The 24,370-nt window shown below is 36.3% G+C and overlaps 1 protein-coding gene across 1 annotated transcript in view; it reads left to right on the top strand.

The window, feature by feature from the left end:
• LOC114694847 (solute carrier family 22 member 22-like) overlaps window positions 1-24,370 on the top strand; it is a 48,536-nt gene that overhangs the window by 4,015 nt on the left and 20,151 nt on the right. The window contains exons 2-6 of the mRNA XM_028871932.2: window positions 6,720-7,142; window positions 19,077-19,180; window positions 20,378-20,532; window positions 21,032-21,200; window positions 22,034-22,157. Coding sequence (XP_028727765.1) covers window positions 6,741-7,142; window positions 19,077-19,180; window positions 20,378-20,532; window positions 21,032-21,200; window positions 22,034-22,157 — 954 coding nt within the window. The 5' untranslated portion in view covers window positions 6,720-6,740. The remainder of the gene's footprint in view (window positions 1-6,719; window positions 7,143-19,076; window positions 19,181-20,377; window positions 20,533-21,031; window positions 21,201-22,033; window positions 22,158-24,370) is intronic.

Genomic DNA, 24,370 nt, shown 5'->3' with positions numbered 1-24,370 from the left:
TATATTATTTGAGGCTATTGTAAAGGATTTTATTGATTCTCTGGTTTCTTTCTCAGCCAATTTATTGTTTGTATATAGGGGGCTGCTAATTTTTTTGAGTTAATCTTATATTCAGTTACTTCACTAAAAGAGTTTTTCAGCTGTAGGTATTCCCTGTTAGAGTTTTTGGATTTCTTATGTATACTCTCATACCATCTGTGAATAATGAAACTTTAGCTTCTTCCTTTCCAATTTGTATCCCCATGATTTCCTTTTGTTGTCCTATTGCTCTATCTAGAACTTCAAGTACTGTATTGAATCGATATCGGGAAAGTGGACAGTTTTGTCTTGTTCCTGATTTTTGTAGAATAGCTTTCAGTTTCCATTTAATTTGATGCTGACAATTGGCTTGTTGTATAATGCTTTTATTATGTTTAGGTATGTCCCTTATATCCCTGATCTCCCCAAGACTTTTATCATATAGGGGTGTTGGATTTTGTCAAAGGCTTTTTTAGCACATAATGAGATATCATTGGTTTTGTTCTTTCAGTTTGTTTTTATGGCTGATTATATTGAAAGATTTTCATAGAGTGAACTGCCTCTGCATCTCTGGAATGAAACCTACTTGGTTATGGTGGATGATCTTTTTGATGTATTGTTGGATTTAGTTTGCCATATTTTATTGATTATTTTTGCATCATTGTTCATTAGTGAAAATGGTTTATAATTATCTTTCTTTGTTGAATCTTTGTGTGGTTTATGTATGAGGGTGAATGTGACCTCATAGAATTTGACAATATTCCTTATGTTCCTATTTTGTGGAATAATTTGAAGAACATTGGTATTAGCTCTTCTTTGAACATCTGGTAGAATTCTGCATTAAATCTATCTGGACCTGGACATCTTTTGGTTGGGAGACTTTTAATGACTCCTTCTATTTATTATTGGTTTTTGGTCTATTTAAGTTGTTTATCTGGTCTTGGTTGAACTTTGGTAAGTGTTATCTATCAAGAAATTTGTCCATTTCTTTTAGAGTTTCCAATTTCATGAAGTACAGGTTTTTGAAATATGACCTAATGATTCTCTGTATTTCCTCAGAGTTTGTTGTTTTGTCCCCCTTTTCATTTATGATTTTGTTGATTTGGATATTCTCTCTCTACCTTTTGGTTAGTTTGGATAAGGCTGTATCTATTTTGTTGATTTTCTTGAGGAACCACCTCTGTGAAGGGGTTAAAATTTCCTGCTTTCACAACTGAAGTTAGGTTTCAGTTCTCTGAGAAGGGCCAACAGGTGCCTTTTCCAACAAAGGGCCATTTATCTCCAAGGCCCTTACATTCAGGGTCAAGGGGGAGAAGAAACACAGAGGGCCTAGGTCAACCTCACAGTATCTCAAGGACAAAACCAGCAGCCCCCTTCTGAATCATGTCCAAGCTTGTGCAGATGTGTCCAAAATGATAAGACTAAGCTTCAACCAATTAAAAATATACTAATGTAACTAACTGCTGCTTGCATAACCAATTATGTAGTTGATCCTGAAACTCCCCTTAGTTAACCTTAAAAGGAGCCTGCAAGGCCCTGTCTGGGTTGTCACCATTTTGGACAAGTGAACAACCCCACATGCATGCTGGTATAATAAACACTCTTTGTTCTTGCATGCTATTTGAGTCTGGGGTCTTCCTTCAGCTTTTCCTCAGACTCTACATTTGTTTCATCAATTCTTTGTATTGTTCTCTTTGTTTCTGTTTTATTGATTTCAGCCCTGAGTTTGATTTTTTTTCCTGTGGTCTACTCCTCTTAGGTTTGTCTGCCTCTTTTTATTATAGAGCTTTCAAGTGTTAAGTCTCTAGTATGAGGTCTCTCCAAGTTCTTTATGATGGCATTTAGTGCTATCAAGTTTCCTCTCAGGACTGCTTTCATTGTGTCCCATAAGTTTGGGTTTGTTGTGCATTAATTTTCATTGAATTCTAGGAAGGTTTTCACTTCTTTCTATATTTCTTCCTTGACCCAGTGTTGATTCAGTTGAGCATTGTTCAGTTTTCATGAGTTTGTAGGCTTTTTATTGTTTCTGTTGTTGAAATCCATCTTTAATCCATGGGAGTCATTTCAATTTTTTTGTATCTGTTGAGACTTGCTTTGTGGCTGAATATATGCTCAGTTTTTGAGAAGATTCCATGTGGTGCTAAGAAGAAGGTATAATCTTTTGTGTTTGGGTAAAATGTTCTGTAAATATCTGTTAGGTCCATTTGAATCATAACATATCTTAGTTCTGTTATTTCTCTGTTTAGTTTTTATCTAGATGGTCTGTCTATTGGTGAGTGTGGGGTGTGAAGTCTCCCACTATTATTGTGTGCATCCTATGCATGATGTAAGCTTTAGTAATGTTTCTTTTACAAATGTGCCCTTCAATTTGGGGCATAGATGTTCAGAACTGAACATAATTCTGGTGAATTTTCCCTTTGATTAATATGAAATGCCCCTCTCCATCTCTCTTGATCAATTTTGGTTGGATGTCTATTTTGTTAGATATTAGGAGAGTTATACCAACTTGCTTCTTAAGTCCATTTGAATGGAAAATATTTTTCCAACCTTTTACTCTGAGATAATGTCTGTTTTTGATGTTGAGGCACGTTTCTTGTATGTGGCAGAATGATGGATCCTGTTTCCTTACCCATTCTGTTAGCCTGTGTCTTTTCACTGGCAAATTGAGATCAAGTCCATTGATATTGAGGGATATTAATCACCAATGATTTATTAATTTCTGTTACTTTGTTTTTGTTGGTAGTGTGTGTGTGTGTGTGTGTGTGCGTGTGTGTGTGTGTGTGTTTGTGTGTTACCCTTCTTTGGGTTTTGCTGGTCTGTGATTATCTATTACTTGTGTTTTTGTTGGATAGATGGCTTTCTGGGATTGGAGTTTTCCTTCTATTACTTTCTGAAGGGCTGGATTTGTACATAGATATTGATAGATATTGTTTAAATTTGACTTGTTATGAAATATCTATTTTCTTCATCTATTATGATTGAAAGTTTTGCTGGGTATAGTAGTCTGGGCTGGCATCAGTGGTCTCTTAGAGTTTGCAAGACATTAGTATAGGTTTTTCTGGATTTTAGGGCCTCTATTGAGAAGTCTGGTATAATTCCAACAGTTCTGCCTATATGGTACTTGGCCCTTTCCCCCTTGCTGCTTTTAATATTTTCTTTTTGTTCTGTATGTTTAGTGTTTTGATTATTATATGGCAAGAGGACTTCCTTTTTGATCAAATATATTTTGTGTTTTTTAAGCTTCTTGTACCTTTGTAGGCATGTCCTTATTTAGGTTGGGAAAATTCTATGATTTTGTTATATATATTCTCTGGGATTTTGAGCTGTTTCTTCTCCTCCTTCTATCCATGTTATTCTTATGTTTGGTCTTTTTATATTTTTCCAGATTTCCTTGATATTTTGTATCAGAGATTTTTTAGATTTAATGCTTTCTTAGACTAATGAATCTATTTCCTTTATCATGTCTTCAACACTTGAGATTATCTTTTCTATCTCTTGTATTCTGTTGATAATGCTTGCTTCTGTTCATTTGCCCCGATTTTCCACTTCTAGGATTCCCTCTGTTTTTGTTTTCTTTATTGCTTCTATTTACATTTTCATGTCATAAGTAGTTTTGTTCATTTCATGCAAGTATTTGTTGTTTTTTTTCCATAGACTTTCTTTTAGGGATTTATTGATTCATTCCAATTTTTGTTTGTCTTTCCCTCAATTTTTTTAAGTGATTTTTTTTCATTTCCTCTTTAAGGATCTCTATCATCTTTATAAATTAATTTTTAATGTCATTTCCTTTTGCTTCATCTGTTTTGGGTTGTCTAGGTCTTGCTGTTGTAGGATAGGTGGGCTCTAATGATGCCATATTACTTTTTCTGTTATTGATTGTGTTCTTACACTGGAGTTTAGCCATCTGGATTTGGATGATTATAGGTCTAGATTTTGATTCCTGCATTTGTCTTTGTTAGATTTGTGTTTTATTCCTTGGTTTCTCTTTCCTCTCTGGTCCTTTGACCTAAATGGCCAAGGGTTCTGGTGACTAGCATGTTTTTGAGTCTAGTATGGTGTCTTCTCTGGTGTTTGGGGGGTTTTGGCTTGGCTTCTGGTAAAGCTGAAGTCTTCTTCCAAAGTTATAGACCAGGATATGCAGCTCAGGGGAGAGGGTATAGTCTGGAGTTCCTAGTTCTAGTCTGGCCTCTGAAGACCATATGACCAGCCTGGACTCCAGTATATCTGCCAGGGCTGTGGGCTCTGGATCCAGCCTGTGCAATTATAAAGCCAAAATCTGCTTCTGAAGTTGTAGGCTTTGATATGGAGCCAAAGAGAGTAAGGAGGTACAATCTGGGGTTCCTAGATCCTGCCTGCCTTCTGGTAAAGCTTAAGAGTACTTCAAAGTAATAGAATGGGATATGAGTCCCAAGGTGTGAGTGTGCTCTAGGGTCATTGGACAGGCTTAAAGGGGTTAAGCTGGTGGTGAGCAGTATAATCCCTAGGGTCCCTAGGACTACTCTTGCCTCCGGTAAAACTGCCAGGACTGTGGACCCTAGTGTAAAGCCCATGATAGGGGATACCTTGAGAGTATATTTTTGTTTTCTTTCTAATAATTTCTATTATTTAAAACATACATGCTTACCATTTGTACAAACACATCATTTGAGAAAGCCAAGGGTAAACAGTTTTCAACAAAATGATTTTTCAATGATGAGTGCTACCTTTTCCCATAGCTTTCTATTGTGAATAATTCTGTTGTGGACATAAGAGGCAAATATCTATGTGTTTTTCCATGGATTTAGAATCAGAAGAGGGGTTGACAAATTTTTTTAAATGTTCTTGAGGAATCCCCACTATATTATTCCTAATTGATATGCTGATTTGCATTGTGTTCTTGTGAGGAGTATGTAATGACTTTTCTTAAACTGTTCTCCTACATTGGCATTTCTTCTATCTATCTATCTATCTATCTATCTATCTATCTATCTATCTATCTTTCTATTTATTTCTTGAGACAGGATTTCTCTGTGTAGTTTTGGTGCCTGTCCTGGATCTCACTCTGTAGACCAGGTTGGCCTTGAACTCACAGAGAACTGCCTTGCTCTGCCTCCCAAGTGCTAGGATTAAAGGTGTGAGCCACCACAGCCTGGCTCTACTAGTTTTTTTTTTATAGAGGATGCTCTAAGATGTGAGGGGATGTGTTGTCATTGTTGCTAGACTTGGTTGTGATTTTCATTTTGCAGATGATTTGGGATATTGGGTTCTTTTAAAGGTACATAGCTATAAAAAGAATGTGGTAAAAATGTATATACATATAATATATATACATATATATATAAAAGAATGTGATATATATATATACACATATAAGCAATTTTTTATTTTTTGAAAATTATTTTTACTATCCAGGTAGAAGAAAAAGAAATTCTTGCTACATTTAAAATCATAAACAACATGGAAGGACAGTATTCTATATGAAAGCAACAAAACACTGAAAGGAAAACACAAATTGATTTGACTTATACATACAACCCAAAACTGTTGAACTCATAGAACCCAAAGGTAGAATAATGTTTTCAGGTGATTGGGGAAGGAAGTTGGCAAGCTGTTGTTGAAAGGGTGATACCACAATGATGAGACAGACACACTGTCAGTATATAAGGCACATCACATGTACATGATGATAGAAATAGAAATTAATCTGATTAGAAGTATTATGCAACCATGACATTTTTAGGCCTTGAATATATGTAATCTTTATTTGCATATTAGTATCTCTTCTCCATTTTTATTTGCATTCATTAATTGTACAAAATAACAGATTTTGTTATGACATTTTATTTATGCAAATATTATATTTTGGTCATCTTCAATTCCCTATTGTTATATCCTAGTCCCTACAACCTGCTCTTCCCCTTTCTCTACCCATGAGTTCTTCTCTGTTGTTTACTTTTTCTTTTTCTCTTTGAATATTGTTGTTATATATGCACACACATATAAATAAAACCTGCTGAGTCCATTTACAGTTGCTCACATGGATGATTTTAGGGTTTACCGTTTTGCACTGCATGACTGCTTAGGGGTTAATCCCTGGAAGGGACCGATTTTCTCACTCTAAGCAGGGTTATTGATTGCATAAAGCTCTTTAACCAGGGGTGGGGCCTTGTGAGATTTTCACCACCCATGTTGGTATGGTAACTGATATTGTCATTGTTCAGATCTTGTTTGGACTTCCATATTTTTGAGACATGGTGTAGCTTTCCTGTCCCATAAAGAAGACACAGTCTCACAGGAGCAGAAAGACTGTAATAGCTATGATTATCCTTTAAAAGCTACTTCTCAAGAGCTGAGCAGAATACAACACATTGCATTTTAACTGTATTTACAAACTGGTATTAATTCAATGCAGTTGCCAAATTAGGGCCTTTTTTATTTGAATTCTCTGTCATTATGGAATAAAACATACTACTGTCTTTGTTGTGAAAGAATGAAAAGAAAGAATGAAAAATCCAAGTGGTTTATTATATTTTAATATGCGGGCAAAGAATGTGCATTTTGTTAAGAAAAGAATGACTATTTCAAATTTCTAAATTTCTGGCCCAGAAAAGTAAATAAAAAATCAATTAAGAAGTTACTTATAAAATACAAATATTAAAAAGAATCAATTAAGTCACAATTTTCAATTTGTTTTCTATACCACAATACCTATGATTCTGCAGCCAACTTTTACAGGAATAGCCATGGCCTTTGATGAAATTCTACGTCATGTAGGTGACAGTGGAAGATTTCAGCTTGCGAGGACTGTCCTTTATATCATCTTAACTTTGCTGTCGTCCTGTCATGACATCATGGAGAACTTTACAGCTGCCATCCCTGATCATCACTGCAGTGTAAACGTTCTTGACAATCCAAGATCTGAAATTAATATCACCATAAACTTAACTACTGAAGCTCTGCTGAAGGTCTCCATCCCAATGGGCCCCAATCAGAAACCTGAGCAATGCCGACGCTTCCGGCATACCCAGTGGCAATTCTTAGATTCCAATGTATCAGTTTTTAACAACACCAAGCTGGAGACTGAGCCATGCCTGGATGGATGGACATATGACCACAGTGTTTTTACTTCTACCATTGTTACTGAGGTAAGTTACATCTAGTGATGTCTAGTGAATTGACTATGGAGCCCTGGCACCAAGTAATGAGATTTAAGATAGTTTTCACAAAATATTGAGACCTTGGAAGGAGATGTGAATCTGTGTGTGTGTGTGTGTGGTGGTAATCTAATTGTACTGAATTATTATTTTGATTGTATGTTAATAAATAAAGTTGTCTGGGGGTCAGAGCTATTAGAGCCATAGCAAGAGTGTGGCGGTGGTGGCACACGCCTTTAATCCCATAAGATCTCTGTGTGTTCAGGGTCAGAGCTATTAGAGCCATAGCAAGAGTGTGGCGGTGGTGGCACACGCCTTTAATCCCATAAGATCTCTGTGTGTTCAGGGTCAGAGCTATTAGAGCCATAGCAAGAGTGTGGCGGTGGTGGCACACGCCTTTAATCCCATAAGATCTCTGTGTGTTCAGGGATACAGTCAGCATTGGAGACATATACCTTTAAGACCTAGGGGGCTGTACATTCAGACAGTGACGAGGCAGTCATGTGTTTGGGTTTACAACCAATGAGAAGGCAGAACAACATACTTTAAAAAAACTAACCGACAGGAAGTAGGTCTCTTTTCGCGAAGCTGGGACAGCAGAAGGAAGGGTGAGATTTAGCTCTGAGCTCTGACCTCTCGACTTTCTCTTTTACATTGTTTCTGTGTTTCTTATTTAATAAGACGGTTGGTTACATCAACATCTGGCGCCCAACGTGACAAGAATCCATTAAAAACTGCTTGGCTTGGCGGCAGGTCCGCTTTCCCGCAAGGGCGGCAGGCGGCCCGCGGCGGCGGCGGTGGCACGCGGCGGCCGGCGGCGATCGGCTTCTTAGTCCGAGCCTGGGTCTAGTTCTGCTTGACCTCAGGCTGGACTATCGGTGAGCTGCTTGCTTAAATCCTGCTTGCTTAAAGCCGGTGCTACAAACAACTCAGAGTTGCCCTGCCGAACAGAGCCTTGCCTGTAAAGCCAACGCACGTGGTCGGAGCTTAAGGAAGCCAGACCCAAGCCTTGATTCGGCACAAGAGGGAACACGTGGCTGCATTTAAACTTTAGCCAGCTACGCTTTCTTGCTCTCTCTCTCTCTCTCTCTCTCTCTCTCTCTCTCTCTCTCTTTCTCTTTGGATTTACACCTGGGACACTAGGTGGCTGTTTTGAAAATCCCTCGGATTTCTACTGTTCTACGCAGATTTGGTAAGTCATAATATATCAGATATTTTAAAGGAAACTATCTAAAAGAGAATTTTTTTCCACGTTTAAAAAAGATATGGGTTTTATGTGTACATTGGAAGAAAATTGGTTTTTGTTCGAAATTTTAGGCAGTCTGGCAATGGAACAACTATATAATATTAGTATTGGTGGAATTATGCACCTTATCACTATAATAATCCACATTTTAATATTTAAAAAGATAGTCAATTTAAGTGCCAGGATAACAGCTTTAGAAGAACTTGCTAAACCTGTAAAAATTCAGACAGAAGAAATTAACAGTGAAGTTGTTTCAAGTCGGGATCATAAGGTTGCAGAAAGAAAGCCTGTTTTCACACAGTCACCCTTAATTTATCCTGTAACCGTACAGCAGATGCCTGATCAAATGGCTACACAAAATAATTGGGCTCCAATTGAAATGTTGGATTTAAAAAGGTTTAAGGAGGCAATAGTATCTTATGGCATGCATTCCCCATATGTAAAGCAAATGTTAAACTCTTGGTCAACATATAATAGGATAGTACCACAGGACTGGCGGGACCTGGCACAAGGTGTTCTGGAACCCAGCCAGAGACTTCAATTTCTGACTTGGTTTAAGGAGGAGGCTAAAAACATAGAAAAACAATGGAGGGATAAAGGAATACAAGTTTGCCAGGATCAGCTTATGGGCGAAGGCCAATATGCTTCAGCACAAACACAATGTTTATATGATGTCCAAACCCTAATTTTATGTCGAACGGCAGCCTTGAATGCATGGGACAAAGTTGAGGAACCAGGAAAAAAATCTGAGTCATTTACAAAGGTGAAGCAAGGCCCAAAAGAGTCTTTTACAGATTTTTTACAAAGACTGGCTTCAGCAGTAAAGAGAATGGTCTCAGATTCAGAAGCTGGTAAGGCAATAATTGAAGCTTTGGCATTTGAGAATGCGAATGCAGCATGCAAAACAATAATCAGGCCATTAAGGGCAAGATCTGCACCTATGGAAGATTGGATTAGAGAAACAATTAATGTTGAAGCTGATGAGCATGATGATACATGGGTAGGAGAAGTAATTTCAAAAGGTTTGAGGAGTGTTAGATGTTTTGGATGTGGGAAGCAAGGACATTTGAAAAGGGACTGTAGACAGGTCATTCCCAGAAACAATGTTTCTTCAAGGAACAATGGCAACAGAAGGCCCCTTCCTTCTGGAGTATGCAGAAGGTGTGGTAAGGGAAAACACTGGACCAACGAATGTAGATCAACAAAGGACAGACAGGGTAATCCTTTGCCTCAGTCTTCAGGAAACTCCCAGAGGGGCCTCAGGCAGGCCCCAGTGCAAATCCAGTTCAAACCTTTCCTGCAGCCATAGAGGAAATGCCTGCTCTGGAGAGCGATTAAATAACCAAATGCCTATTGGAATAAATCATGCTGGTCAGGAAGATGAAACAGAGAGAATAGAAAATTCAGGAGAAAACATAAAGAAAATTTTTTGGCAAACTTCTATTAATGAACAAAGACCAAAATTAACAATAAAAATAAATGGTGTTTTGTTGTCTGGTCTGGTAGACACAGGTGCGGACGTTACCATAATTGCACCAGAATTTTGGCATCCAACTTGGCCTCTTCAGGAGGTAAACGTTCAACTGTTAGGAATTGGGACATTATCTCAGGTGAAACAGAGTGCAAGATGGCTCGAATGTATAGGTCCAGAAGGACAGAGAGGAAAATTAAAACCATATGTGGCCAACATAACTATGAACCTGTGGGGTCGAGACTTGTTGCAACAATGGAATACTCAGATTAACATCCCTCCAATCTCAGAAATAAATCATAAACTAGCACATGTTACTGAGAGAAATATTAGAAGATATTGTTCTAATGAGTGGTCACCAGCCATCCATATTATACAAGAACAGGGCACAATAACTGATGATCTTCCAAAGACACCAACAGCTCTACCTTTAAAATGGTTAACAGACAAGCCTGTATGGGTCCAACAATGGCCTTTAACAACAGAGAAACTCCAGGCTTTAGAAGAGCTGGTAGAAGAACAGTTAAATGCTCAGCATATTGAAGAATCAACCAGCCCTTGGAATTCTCCTGTATTTGTTATTAAAAAGAAATCTGGTAAATGGAGAATGGTAACAGACCTTAGAGCAATTAACAAAGTAATTCAGCCAATGGGCTCTCTACAATCTGGGATGCCTTTGCCTACTCTGTTACCAAAAGGATGGCCTCTCATAGTTATTGATTTAAAAGACTGTTTCTTTTCAATACCCTTACAAGAAAAAGACAAAGAAAGATTTGCTTTTACAGTGCCTACTTATAATAATTCTCAACCGGTTAAAAGATTTCAATGGAGGGTCCTCCCACAGGGAATGTTGAATAGCCCAACTCTGTGCCAATATTTTGTGCAACAGCCATTGGAAGTGATACGTAAAAAATTTTCTAAATCTATAATTTATCATTATATGGACGATATTTTACTAGCTGACTCAAATGCAGATACTTTAGAAATAATATTTGAAGAAGTAAAGAAAATTTTGCCTTGCTGGGGATTACAAATTGCTCCTGAAAAGATACAAAGAGGAGATTCTATTAATTATTTAGGATATAAAATAGAGCTACAAAAAATTAGACCCCAAAGGTGCAAATTCGGAGAGATAGACTACAGACTCTTAATGACTTTCAAAGATTATTTGGAGACATTTCTCATCTACGAACTATTGTTGGGGTAAAAAATGATGAACTGACTAATTTGTTCAGAACCTTAGAAGGTGACAAGGACTTAAATAGTCCAAGAGAATTATCACCTGAAGCTGAGAAAGAATTGGCCTTGGTAGAAAAGAAAGTGCATGAAGGACACGTGGATCGTATTGATCCAAAGCTGGATTGCATTTTGGTTATTTTACCTTCTAGGCGTTCTCCTACTGGAATATTAATGCAGAGGGAAGATATTATCTTGGAATGGATATTTTTACCAAATAAACCAAATAAAAAATTAAAAACTTATGTGGAAAAAATCTCTGACTTGATTTACAAAGGAAAACTGAGACTTCGTCAATTAGCAGGCATAGACCCAGCAGAAATTGTCGTACCATTAACTAAGGAGGACATTGAAAAATTATGGACAGAAAGTGAACCTTGGCAAAGAGCTTGCAGTAATTTTTTGGGAGAAATTAACAGCAAATATCCCAAAAGCAATAGAATTGATCTTATAAAAAGAGCTGAATGGATCTTGCCTCAAATTGTACGGCAAAAACCCATATCTGGAGTTCGTACATTTTATACAGATGCCAACAAAGAAGGAAAGGCTGGTTACAAATCAGAAAATTTAAGTAAAGTGGTTCAAAGTCCGTATAATTCAGTTCAAAAATCAGAATTGTATGCTATTCTGTTGGTATTAATGGATTTTTCAGAACCTCTCAACATAGTAACTGACTCTCAATATGCTGAAAGAGTGGTGTTACATATTGAGACTGCAGAATTTATCCCTGATGCTTCAGAATTAACTTCACTATTTATTCAATTACAAGATACAATCAGGAAAAGGGATCATCCTTTATATATAACTCACATTCGATCCCATACTGGTCTGCCAGGCCCTCTAGCACAAGGCAATGATGAGATTGATAAATTATTGATAGGAAATGTGCTGGAAGCCTCAGAATTTCATAAAAAACATCACGTCAATAGTAAAGGTTTAAAAAAGGATTTTTCCATAACCTGGCAACAAGCCAAAGAAATAGTAAAGAAATGTCCTACTTGTTCCTTCTACAATCAAACGCCATTACCAGCAGGATGTAACCCAAAGGGTACTCAGAGAAATGAAATCTGGCAGATGGACGTGTTTCACTTTGCAGAATTTGGAAAACTGAAATATGTACACCACACCATTGATACTTTTTCAGGATTTCAATGGGCAACTGCTTTGAGTTCTGAAAAGGCTGATTCTGCAATCACTCATTTGCTAGAAGTTATGGCCATCATGGGTATACCTGCACAAATCAAAACTGACAATGCTCCATCATATGTCTCTGTTAAAATGAAACAGTTTTTTGCTTATTACAATATAAAGCATATTACAGGCATACCACATAATCCTACAGGTCAAGCAGTTATAGAAAGATCAAACAGAACTCTAAAGGATATGCTAAATAAACAGAAATGGGTAACAAAAACCCCAGAAATAGACTGCATAATGCTCTTCTAACTTTGAATTTTCTGAATGCCAATGAGAAAGGAACAACAGCTGCAGAGAGACATTGGATAATAGAAAAAACTACAGAATTAAATCAGCCTATATACTTTAAGGATGTGCTAACCTCAGAATGGAAACCAGGGTATGTATTACATTGGGGACGAGGTTTTGCTTTTGTTTCCACAGGAGAAGATAAGCTGTGGGTACCATCAAAATTGATAAAGGTTCGATTTGAACAAGAGAGACCTCTTAATTGAGGAGGTGATAGTTCATCAACCAGCATGAACATCCAATTTAAACTAACTTGTATCAATAAAACATGCCTTTTCATTTAATCAGATAATAACTTGCGAAAAAGGAACATCCCCAAAATTAGTCTTGGGGAAAGGTTTTTGTTTTTGTCTTTTAGGAAAATGAAGGTTAAGGAATCTGAAGAACACTGGACAAATGAGACAACTGAAGAAAAATGACAAATCATCTATCCCAAGAAACAGAATGAAACGGTGTATGGGTATATATTATCTAAAAAATTTTATGTCTTCCTAAATGTTTGTTTCTGCTTTTCTCTAAAGATTTAACACTATTTGTCTTCTAACAGTCCCAGTTCAATTAAAATTTAAAGCTGACTTTGGAGTTGGAGAATGGCTCTCTCCTTCTTTAAACTCAAGCATGTTGTTAAAAGGAAAATGCAAACTCCCTGTATCATGCCAGAATAAGAGCCATCTTCTGCTATGGTACAGGACAAAAGCAAAATTAATTAAGGGACTATTCTATTACTAATCTCAACTCTTTGATTCTATTCTGATTCTTTAAACTTTTCTCAAAGTATAAATTTTATATCAAAATTTATAAGATTAATATATATATATACATTTTAAACTTTGTTAAGATATGAATGGTCACATAGAGTACTAACTAATTCTAGAAAAAAGGCTAGCTGCATATATATGTTTTTGTGTTCGAGTCTCTTATCAGTTTTCTGCAGGAAATCAAGGCCAGGCCTAACATCAACTGAAGTCTCCAGAAAGAAGATGGGGCCCCACAACAACAACAATTCCACGTGGACAATAATAATATCATTAAGCTGACAAACATCATCCATAGATCAGCTTTGAACTACAAGGTGCTCAGAGCAAATTTGAGATGACTAGCTGAGATGATCCAGTCTCAAAGACTACTTGAATAAGGACTTGAGATAAACCCTGAACTTTGGCATTATACACAGACTGGATAATGAAGGATATAGTTACCTCTCCTAGAATTTGACAATTAACCTAAAATCTTTCTTTCAGGATAAAGAAAATTTCGCCCATACCCAGCAGGAAGCAATTTTAAGAATACGACGCCCACATTCCCAAAGAGGTGGTGTGGGGCGGGTGGTTTTTTGGTCTTTTTAATGGGTTTTGGGTCTGGGATAATTTTCAGTATTTAGGGGGTTGGTTACAAGTTATTGTCAAGGGTTAGGAAAAAGGCTAAGCAAAGGAGATTAGATTTAAGGTTCTTGTTTAAAAAAAAAAAAAAAAAGAAAGAAAGAAAAGAAAAAGACAATTACTAATTTTAAATACTTTACATTGGATTGGATTGTTTTATATTGTATACAAATTTGAAACTGATATTGTTAGAAAATGCTATATGTATATTTCTAATTGTATTTATTCCATCCATTTAACAATGTAATGCAAATTTCTGATCCTTGAATGTTATTATTATCAACTATTAGGATATAAAGAAATGAAAGCTAGTAGTTAGACATTATCATAGAACTTGTAGTCAGATTAGATATGTTTTAAAAAATTAAGCAGAGATGTTTTAGACAGGTCATCTTCAAACCCTTCAGAGATCTACAGAATATGGCATTTAAAATGTTTTAATAACTTAGAAAATTTTTCTTTTTTGAGACATGTCAGCTCCTGGCAGTACTAATCTACTTCAGAGAAAATATGGGCATTGAAGAAACTGCATAAGGAGTCAACTTTCCTTGTGGCAAAAGTTAGCCACTGGACAACAAAGTATCCTCGAATCAACAGGACAAAATGGACAGACAGAACACGAAACAAGGGACTACTGATTCTTGCCAAAACAAGTGTGGTTATGGCTTTATCAAAAGGCATCTTCTGAGGCCAGGACAATACGGCCCCATCCCTGAAATGGCCTTCGCATCCGGAAAAGGTACGGTGCCCTTTTCTTCAAAGCAGCTTAACAGGCAGAGGGCCAATGGATTCTGTTGTACAATGGAACAGCAGCTGAAAGCTCATGCCTCTCGAAAGTAGACTGGCATTTAATAGAGGGATGTGGAGAAGAAGGGGATGCTGAGATGAAGCCATATATACACAGCCAAGAAGAATGGACAGCTGAATTAAAAAACTGTCAACAATTTCCAGAATTTAAAATCCTGAATCATGACAGGACACTAGTGGAATTCAGGTGTTTCTGGTACGTGGACTGCTCTCACCCAATGTGAGGTTGAACTGTTGACCTTGTGTACATCCTACTTCACAAATGAGTCTGTCAGATACACTAAGCCTATAGGCTGAAGATGATGCCCCAACACTGAGGAGAAACCTCAGGTGACTGCCCAGGCAGCTGGCTGTTTCTGTCAACTCACAAAATTTTTTGGAAGTTGCTTGCATGCACTTCCTGTTTTTATTTTTGTTAGCTAATATTATTCCCTTCTTGGTCTCTGAGGGAGTTGAAGATTAGTTAGTTATGGTTGAAGATTAGTTAGTTATAGTTGAAAATTAATTAGGATAGAAAGTGCATTAGATACATCTTGGATTTACCAAAATAGGATAGATAATGGAATTATTTTCTCTGATTTGTCAAATACCTGTTTAGGTATTTATTACTTGTATATATTGTATATAGTTATTGTACTTTTGTATATAGTTTTTCTTTTGTTAGTTATAACCTTTTGCTTTCTTTTTCTTTTTGTTAAAATAGAAAAGGGGAAATGTGGTGGTAATCTAATTGTACTGAATTATTATTTTGATTGTATGTTAATAAATAAAGTTGTCTGGGGTCAGAGCTATTAGAGCCATAGCAAGAGTGTGGCGGTGGTGGCACACGCCTTTAATCCCATAAGATCTCTGTGTGTTCAGGGTCAGAGCTATTAGAGCCATAGCAAGAGTGTGGCGGTGGTGGCACACGCCTTTAATCCCATAAGATCTCTGTGTGTTCAGGGTCAGAGCTATTAGAGCCATAGCAAGAGTGTGGCGGTGGTGGCACACGCCTTTAATCCCATAAGATCTCTGTGTGTTCAGGGATACAGTCAGCATTGGAGACATATACCTTTAAGACCTAGGGGGCTGTACATTCAGACAGTGACGAGGCAGTCATGTGTTTGGGTTTACAACCAATGAGAAGGCAGAACAACATACTTTAAAAAAACTAACCGACAGGAAGTAGGTCTCTTTTCGCGAAGCTGGGACAGCAGAAGGAAGGGTGAGATTTAGCTCTGAGCTCTGACCTCTCGACTTTCTCTTTTACATTGTTTCTGTGTTTCTTATTTAATAAGACGGTTGGTTACATCAACATGTGTGTGTGTGTGTGTGTGTGTGTGTGTGTGTGTATGTGTTTGCATCCATATATATAGTTTTTCAAGAGAGATATAGCTTCAAAGTTAAGATTTGCAGTTTTTTATCATTGATACATACTTTATGCCCATATATTTGTACTTCATACAAATCTTTCCTCATATATTTGAAAAGAGAATAATACCATCATTTTACAAAAATTTTAACTGAATGTGCTGATTGCATTCAAATATTACAGTTAGTAGTGTATCTTCAAGACTCGGCTTATTTGGGTGAAAAATCTTAGGTCTATTATTTACTGTTATGAAGCTTTATGTTTCAGTTTATTAATATTGAAGGCAGTGTTTTTAGGGAAGTTTCTGGTTAATGTCATCATCTGAACATAACCATTAGAAATTCTAATTTTCCATACAAATTAATAAGTAGGGTTGGAGTGGTTTCAAGGATGACAATGAATAACATCTATAAAACATTTAAAAGCAGAAGTTCTCATAAATAAATCCTCTGCGGGGAGTGAGTTCAGGAGTATACTACCCATATCTATATGGAATTTGGGCTGGTTTGATATTTTGCATATGTTGAGTAGGTAACCACAGCTGCTATGACTTCATGAAATTGGATAGCTATGATATGTTCAGAATATAGAATTTTCCCTAATCTTTGGGGGCAGATGGTGGTTAATAAAGATGTTAAAATATTATATTTAGGGCTGAACAATCAGTCTCCTTTTCTAAGCTATTGGCTAATTATGTGTCTCTCTTTGATAGCTGCCTACTGCCAGAAGAAGGTTCTCTGAGCCAGATTGAGAGCAGTTAGGTCTATAGGTATATACATATATATTTAGATGTGTTTTAGTTAATTTTTATTGTGATAAAACACAACCAAAGCAATTTATAAAAGAAAGTGTGTAATTTGGCTTATGATCTCATAAAGTTAGACTCCATAATGGAGGAGTGATGGAATATCTGAGAGTTCACGTCTTGATCCATAACCATGAGGCAGAGAAAAGGCTTTGGGAATTTCATGGTTCTTAAAACCTCAATTTCCACTCCCAATGACACACATCCTCCCACAGGGCCACACCTCCTCATCCTTTCTAAACTGTTCTACTGACTTGGATCCAAGTATTCAAACATATGAGCCTTTGGACTCATTTTTATTCAAACTACTACAAGAAGGCAATTTTGACATTATAACCATTGAACAAAGTGGCAATAAGAGGTTCCAATCTAGAGCCTATGACCTCCTTAACCCTGGGCTTTTAACCAGTACTACCATACCAAGCATGAAAATTTCCCCTGTGAAGCAGGCCTCAAACCCTGTATAAAAGTGGTTAATTGTGCTATGATTGTTAAATCACATTACTCTTGCACCAGTGGATATATTTCTTGTTAGAAATTGTTTCATGTGTCCAAAGCTTTCTCCCAGACTAAGACAAATATCTTAACATTTTGTAAAAGATAAGGAAATCCTTTTCATTGAAGACAGAAATTGTAGAACATAGATTACAAAATTTAACTATCTCCATTTGTTAAAATCATGCATCAATTAAAGAATATTATTAGGCAATTAAGAAAAATAAAATTATGAAATTCACAGGTAAATTGATGGAGCTAGAAAGAATCATTCTGAGAGAGGTAACTAAGAACTAGAAAGACAAGATTTCTCTCATCTTTAAAAGTTAGCTTTGTATCTTCACATGCGTACATTTTATTTTTATACATATATAGGTCAGGAAATTATTAAGGGAACATGGGGCTCCATGTTTCAAGGGAGGGGAGATAGAATGCACTGGTATAAGAGTTTAAAAGTGAGTAATAACCTCAGGCAGACGAATTTGCTCATGAAATCATTGTGACAGCAACAGTTGTGGCTGCATCCTTAGTGTGGAAGTAACAGGTGGCACTTAAGCACTGAGCCATCTTTCCCACCCGAAAATTTATACTTAATAAAATATTCCAATCAAAAGCTAATCACTTTGATAAAACTGATTCTAACTTTTTTATTTTTGTGGTTGACCCTTTCACACTGGAATCTGTCTACCTCAAAGTCTCAAAGATTTTTGGCTGTTTTACTTTATACATTTTATAGTTTTATCTTTAAATTCTAGCTGTATGATCTCTTTGGGGTTTAGTTTCTGTGTGAAAAAGTATGTTTGAGATTGGCATCCATTTTATTTTATTCATCCATTGACTTGAATTGGTACAATTTGAGATGACTGTTTTATTATTAAATGACTTCTACTGAAAAAAAAGTAAAAATGAGTAATAGAATAGAAAGGGTTAAATTGGGGTTTTGGGAGGGGAGGGTAGATAGGATGGAACAAAGGAAGGGAGAAATAACTCTAAAAACATTTAGAAAATGTTCCATGGATACCTACTACTACAGAAATATAGTAATATATGATACCCAGCTGGGGTATATGGAATGTATGTTTCATTTAAGGCTAAGCACTCTGTAGTCCCTTATTTTCTGTGTTGACCAATTTTGGATCTCTTGATCACCATCTACTACTAGTAAATAGAAACTGCTCTGGCCGGGCGGTGGTGGCGCACGCCTTTAATCCCAGCACTCGGGAGGCAGAGCCAGGCGGATCTCTGTGAGTTCGAGGCCAGCCTGGGCTACCAAGTGAGCTCCAGGAAAGGCGCAAAGCTACGCAGAGAAACCCTGTCTCGAAAAACCAAAAAAAAAAAAAAAAAAAAAAAAGAAACTGCTCTGAAAATAAGTGATAGATGCACTAATTAATCTATGGGTATAATGTAGTTATTAGGAACCAGTTTAATACTATGTACATTTAGCAAAATAATAGTAGTAAGCTCTCCTCTAGGGGCAATGACATGTCTAATCATAAGTTACCAAGGATGCAATCATTATTAATGTTAAAAAAATAATCACAGACTTTCTCATTATCCAGCAAGTGTATTCTCTAGATAAAATTGAGGCTTCTTTTCAAATACTATGTATAACCATTCAAGTTACGATATTTTTTATTCAATCTTTTACAGTGGGATTTAGTATGTGATTTCCAATCATTCAAATACTATGCACAAGCCACCACTATGGCAGGGTATTTGGTGGCTAGTCTTGTGTGTGGTTTTTTTTCTGACAGGTAAGTCTCTCTCTTATTTTGGACAAAGAATAATCTATAAAACTGATTTTAAAGACTATACAGTTTTATTAAATTATGAACATTGAAAGAATCTAGGAGGCTTAATACAGTATATGTGATAGGTAAGTTTCAAAGAAATAAAATACTTTGGAAGATTGAAGTCAATGTTGCAGACTCCAAATCAGTGTGAATATTGAACTGACCCATAAAGAATTAACAAGTGATAGATGAAAAAAAGGAAAGAGGACAAAAGTGTCACAAAATGTCATGTAGCAAACATGATTAATGAAAACAATAGCATAGACTTAGCAATGAGAGACAAAGTTAAGAAGCTAAATTTGTAAGAACTAAATCTTCATTTTCTTCCTAAGTTTGGTATACAATATGGCCAGAAGATTGTGGCAACTCAAAACTTATGGGCATTTTCATATTTAAAAATTATATAGGGTAGTTAAAGTATTCACTCATGAAAATTAATTTGCTTGAAGTCTATAAGAAAGTTTATGACAGGAGGTTGAAAACATTTGAGTTTGATGACTGCTCAGGGAAATTTCTAGAAAGCAAAATATAGAGTTAACAATAGATAAGCACTTCACAACCAGATGAATGATGACACAGATTTTAAAATAAATGGGTTATGAATAACATATTATTAACTTATGCTAATTATTACTATTTATGAGGAAGGATATAATTCAATTAATGTGTGTGGATATGCTTTGCAAGTCAGAAGAAATGGTAGCAAAAATGAAGAGGCCAGAGAGATGGTTTAGTAGTTAAGAGTGCTTGCTGTTCTTTCAGAGGACCTCAGTTCAGTTCAGATACCCTACTCTGGTCCCCATGGGTGCCTGCATGCATATGGCATGCGAACACTTGCATACACACACATACACACACACACACACACACACACACACACACACACTAACCAATAAAATTGTTTAAAAGAACCTAGAATATGCTCAGTATGATGGCTGAGATAAGAAATAGAGAAATGTGCTTTATTATATACATAAAGGTAGTGACTATACAGTGACATTTATGTAAAGATATGTGACTTTAATTGTTCTATTATGGTGGTATAGATGTCAGAAAACAAGGATCTAAGAGCAATGAGGATTCTCTGGAGATATACTAATGATGTGTAAATAACCAGTTGTAGATTTTTTTTTACAATTTTAACTACTGTTACCATAGGTTTGGAAGGAAACCATTGTTGGTGTGTTCTTGCTTAGCCTATGGGATTTTGGGGTCCTGCTGTGCCTTTGCCCCCAATTTCTCTTTTTACTGTGTTCTGAGATTCCTGCTGTCTGCATCCATAAGTAATATTGTAATCAACTGTCCTATCCTTGGTAAGTTTGCCTTAATCTGTACACATGCATTGTCTTTCATTTTTGAAGTTATCTTTCTTAAATGGTGTTGGATAGTGTGCTGGTTAGTTTTTGTTAACTTGACACAAGATAGACTCATATGGGAAGAGGGAACCTCAGATGAAATGCCTCCATCAGAATGGACTGTAGGCAAGTATGAAGGATATATTTTTAATTCATGATCAGTTAATGGGCTAGGAGGGCCTAGCCTATTACAAATGGTCCTAACACTATGGAGTAGGTAGTCTTGGGTTAGTCAAGAAAACAGGCTGAGCAAGTCATGGAGAGCAAGCAAGGAAGTAGTCCTTCTTCATGGCTTCTGTATCAGTTCCTGCCCTCAAATTCATGCCCTTTCTTCCCTTCATGATTGTCTATAAGCTCTAAGATGAAAGAAACCCTTCCTTCCCCAAGTCGCTATTGGTCATATTGATAAACACACCAGTAAACTGCAAACTAATACAGAACTATTTTTTTCTTTTAGTTTTTGAAGAAACCTCACCAAAGTGGTACAGCAGAATGATAATACTCAATGGACTATCCCTCAGTATTGGCCAGGCCGGGTTTGGGGGACTAGCTTATGTGCTTTCAGACTGGCACATACTGCAACTTGTTCTTGCCTTGCCCTACTTCATTTTTTTCATTGTTTTCTGGTATGTGCACTTTGACATATGTACTGAACAATTAAAGCCCAATGACTATATCATATGATGGTGTTGCTTTGTCTCCTGAGGAATATTTGTCATTTACTCATTTTCTCTGTGCCATTTGAAGCGCTATATGCAGAAAAATAAATTTAGAAGTCTTATAAAAATCAATGATAGGATATTTTCAGTTAATTTATAAAATTAAGTGAATATTGGCTCAAAATTTCATTTATGTATCACTTTGGTTTTCACCTGATTGTTGAGCTCAAGCCACAGGAAAATCTACCTGAATGGCAGTCAAGGACAGAGAAGTCTGAAAATAGACCTTTTAGATACCTCTTTAGGGAGATGTACAACAGACTTTTTCCTGAAAAAAAATTATTCTGGTATTCTTTCAAACTTTAATTTGTCTTCTTGGGAATAAAACATAAGGTATTATTTTAAATAAGCAATATAAAAAGTTAATAGTACTTTTAATTTGGAACATACACATTTTTGTATTTAAAATTGTGAATCTCAATCAATTTAGAGTCACATATTGAAGTGGCAGAATTTTTGAATTAGAGTACTATGAAACACATTTAGATTTTGAATAATGGAATCTTTATGCCTCTATAAGAACAAAATTTTTGTTGTTTTTATAGCTATGAATAAATATTAAAAGGCTTAGCAACTGGGTATGACAGTGGGATTCATGGATACATTGAAGGTTGCTTAAATCCTGGAATGTTCTCAATTGGTAGGTGGGATCATAGCTATAAGATTATTCTTTTCCTGGATACAAGAGAAATGTCTTTGAACATTAATATGACCTTCCCTTCTATTCATCTTTAAAACAGCTGGGGCCCAGAATCAGTCCGGTGGCTAATAAGCACTGGAAAAACAGAACAAGCAATAAAGACACTGCAGAGAATTGCCTTCATCAATGGGAAGAAAGACATTGCATATAATCTAACTACTGAGGTACTAGAAATACTTTATAATTGTTTTTAAATTTCTCATGGCCATCAACTAATAACAACCACAGTGAAATTATAGACAAATACACCCAGGAGCTAGAATAATTTGGGATAGACTCATATTAAAAAGATTATTATTACTACCCTTTTAAAATTTATTTTTTAACTAAAATATATCATTTTTCCTATTCAGTTCCCTCCGTCCAACTCCTCCAATGTTAATGCCATCCAATTCCCTCTTGAATTCATGACCTCTTTTTCTTAGATTGTTGTTGCTATATACTTATACCTAAATTTACCAATACAATCTGTTCAGCCTGTTTACTGTTAGTTACATGTATATGATTTCAAGGATGACCATATTGTCTTGTGTAATCAAATAGGAAACCCATTCCCTGGAGATGATTATTTCTCCCTCTTTTAAAATTCACTAGTTGCCCATAACTCTTTGTCTTGGTGGGGCCCTATGAAAGACACGCTAGCATGTCTATTGCTGTTGTTCTCATCCGGGTCTTATTTAGGCAGCCATGTTTGTTCAAGTATCATGGGTGATGTTCCCCTGTTCTTACCTTAACACACAATAGCACAGCAGACTTCCTGATCATCTGGCTCTTACTATCTTTCCTCTCCTTCCTTGATGTTCCCTGAGCCTAAGTTGTTAGAGTTGTGAAGTAGATGTATCAACTGAGGCTAGAAATCTTATGATCAGTCATTATTTATATTTTGACCAGTTGTGATTTTCTGTAATGGTTTATGACTTTTGCAGTGAGAATTGTGTTTGATCAGGGATGATAACTATACTTATAGATGTAAGGACAGATATTTAAAATGCAGTTAGCAATTTATACAGGTTTAGCAAAGTGATGGAAGAAGGTTCTCCTCTAAGATCTGCGACTTGCTAGCTCTAGGTAGCTGGCTAAGTTTCCAGTATTGGGTATCATTTTCTTCCTGTCGAGTGGGCCTTAAATCCAATTAGAAAACTGTTGTTTGCCACCAAGATATGTGCACCACTATCACACCGTTAGTGATATCTTGGGATGCTGGCCATTGCTGTAATTCATAGGCATCACATCTGGGTAGGAATATTGGTTGTTTTCTTCCTTTGGCAGCTTACACAGCGCCTTCCTGTGACTATGGCAGCTAGTCCTCGTGGGGAGGTATTAAGGTTAGATCTAGTTCAGATCTGCTGAGTCCTGTGTACAAAGTGCATGATGTCTATAGCAAAAGGGAATTACCTTTAAGCTCTAGGAGGCAACCAACGCAACATCAATTGCCTGTATTGTATTGGAAGTTTCTTGAACTGCATGGGCTAAGAACTGGAAATGATGTTTTTGTGCTAGGTACTGGGGGTTTTGTTAGATAATCTATCTCTGTGTGTGCATTGTCACCCCAAATCTGAAGATTTGGAGCTAGGAACCACAGATCAGGCAGAAAATATCTGTCAATTTAATATTGACATTATCATATTTTCTAGTTTGATTCATTTTACCTGCATAGTTCATGGTTTCATTTTTCTCTATCACTAAATTAATTTATATGTTCCACATTTTTTTTGTCTATTCATCTGTTGAAGGTCTTTCAGGTTGCTCATTTCTTAGCTATTTTAAATTTATCAGCAGTGAATATGGATGTGGAAGTACCCTTTATAAAAATATATTCTTGACATTTGTGAGTCCTCAGCAATGTCTTAAGATCCTGTTGGAAGGGTGAAAGAATTGATTAGAGGGATGTGTTCAGGTATTTCAGAAGTCCACACTGTGTGCAGCACACTGCTCATGGAAGAAAGGGAGGCTACATAGTAATGTGATTTTAAGCCTAATATTGTATTATAATCTATGAATATTATAAACATTTTCTAAATGGAAAACCAAAAGAAAATTTGGGGGGTTTTATTTGTAAAATACACAATGGAGAAATGCTCTACTCTTAGGAATATTCTCTTAACCCAATTGGTTATCCAATACCAAATGCTCAGCCCTGAGGTCATATACACACAGACAATGTTATATGGACTGAGCTGGTGGTATTTACATATATATATATGATATTATATATATAGTATATTACATATATATGTATGTGTGTTTATGTAACAACAATGTAAAAGAGGTCATGGATTTGGGAGCGATAAAGGATATGCATGGGATGTACTGGAGGGAATGGAAGGCAAGATGTTATTATAATTAATATATATATATATATATATATATATATATA

This window comes from Peromyscus leucopus, chromosome 20 (assembly GCF_004664715.2).
Source record: "Peromyscus leucopus breed LL Stock chromosome 20, UCI_PerLeu_2.1, whole genome shotgun sequence".
Taxonomy (NCBI): Eukaryota; Metazoa; Chordata; class Mammalia; order Rodentia; family Cricetidae; genus Peromyscus; species Peromyscus leucopus.
This window is presented reverse-complemented; position numbering and strand designations above follow the sequence as displayed.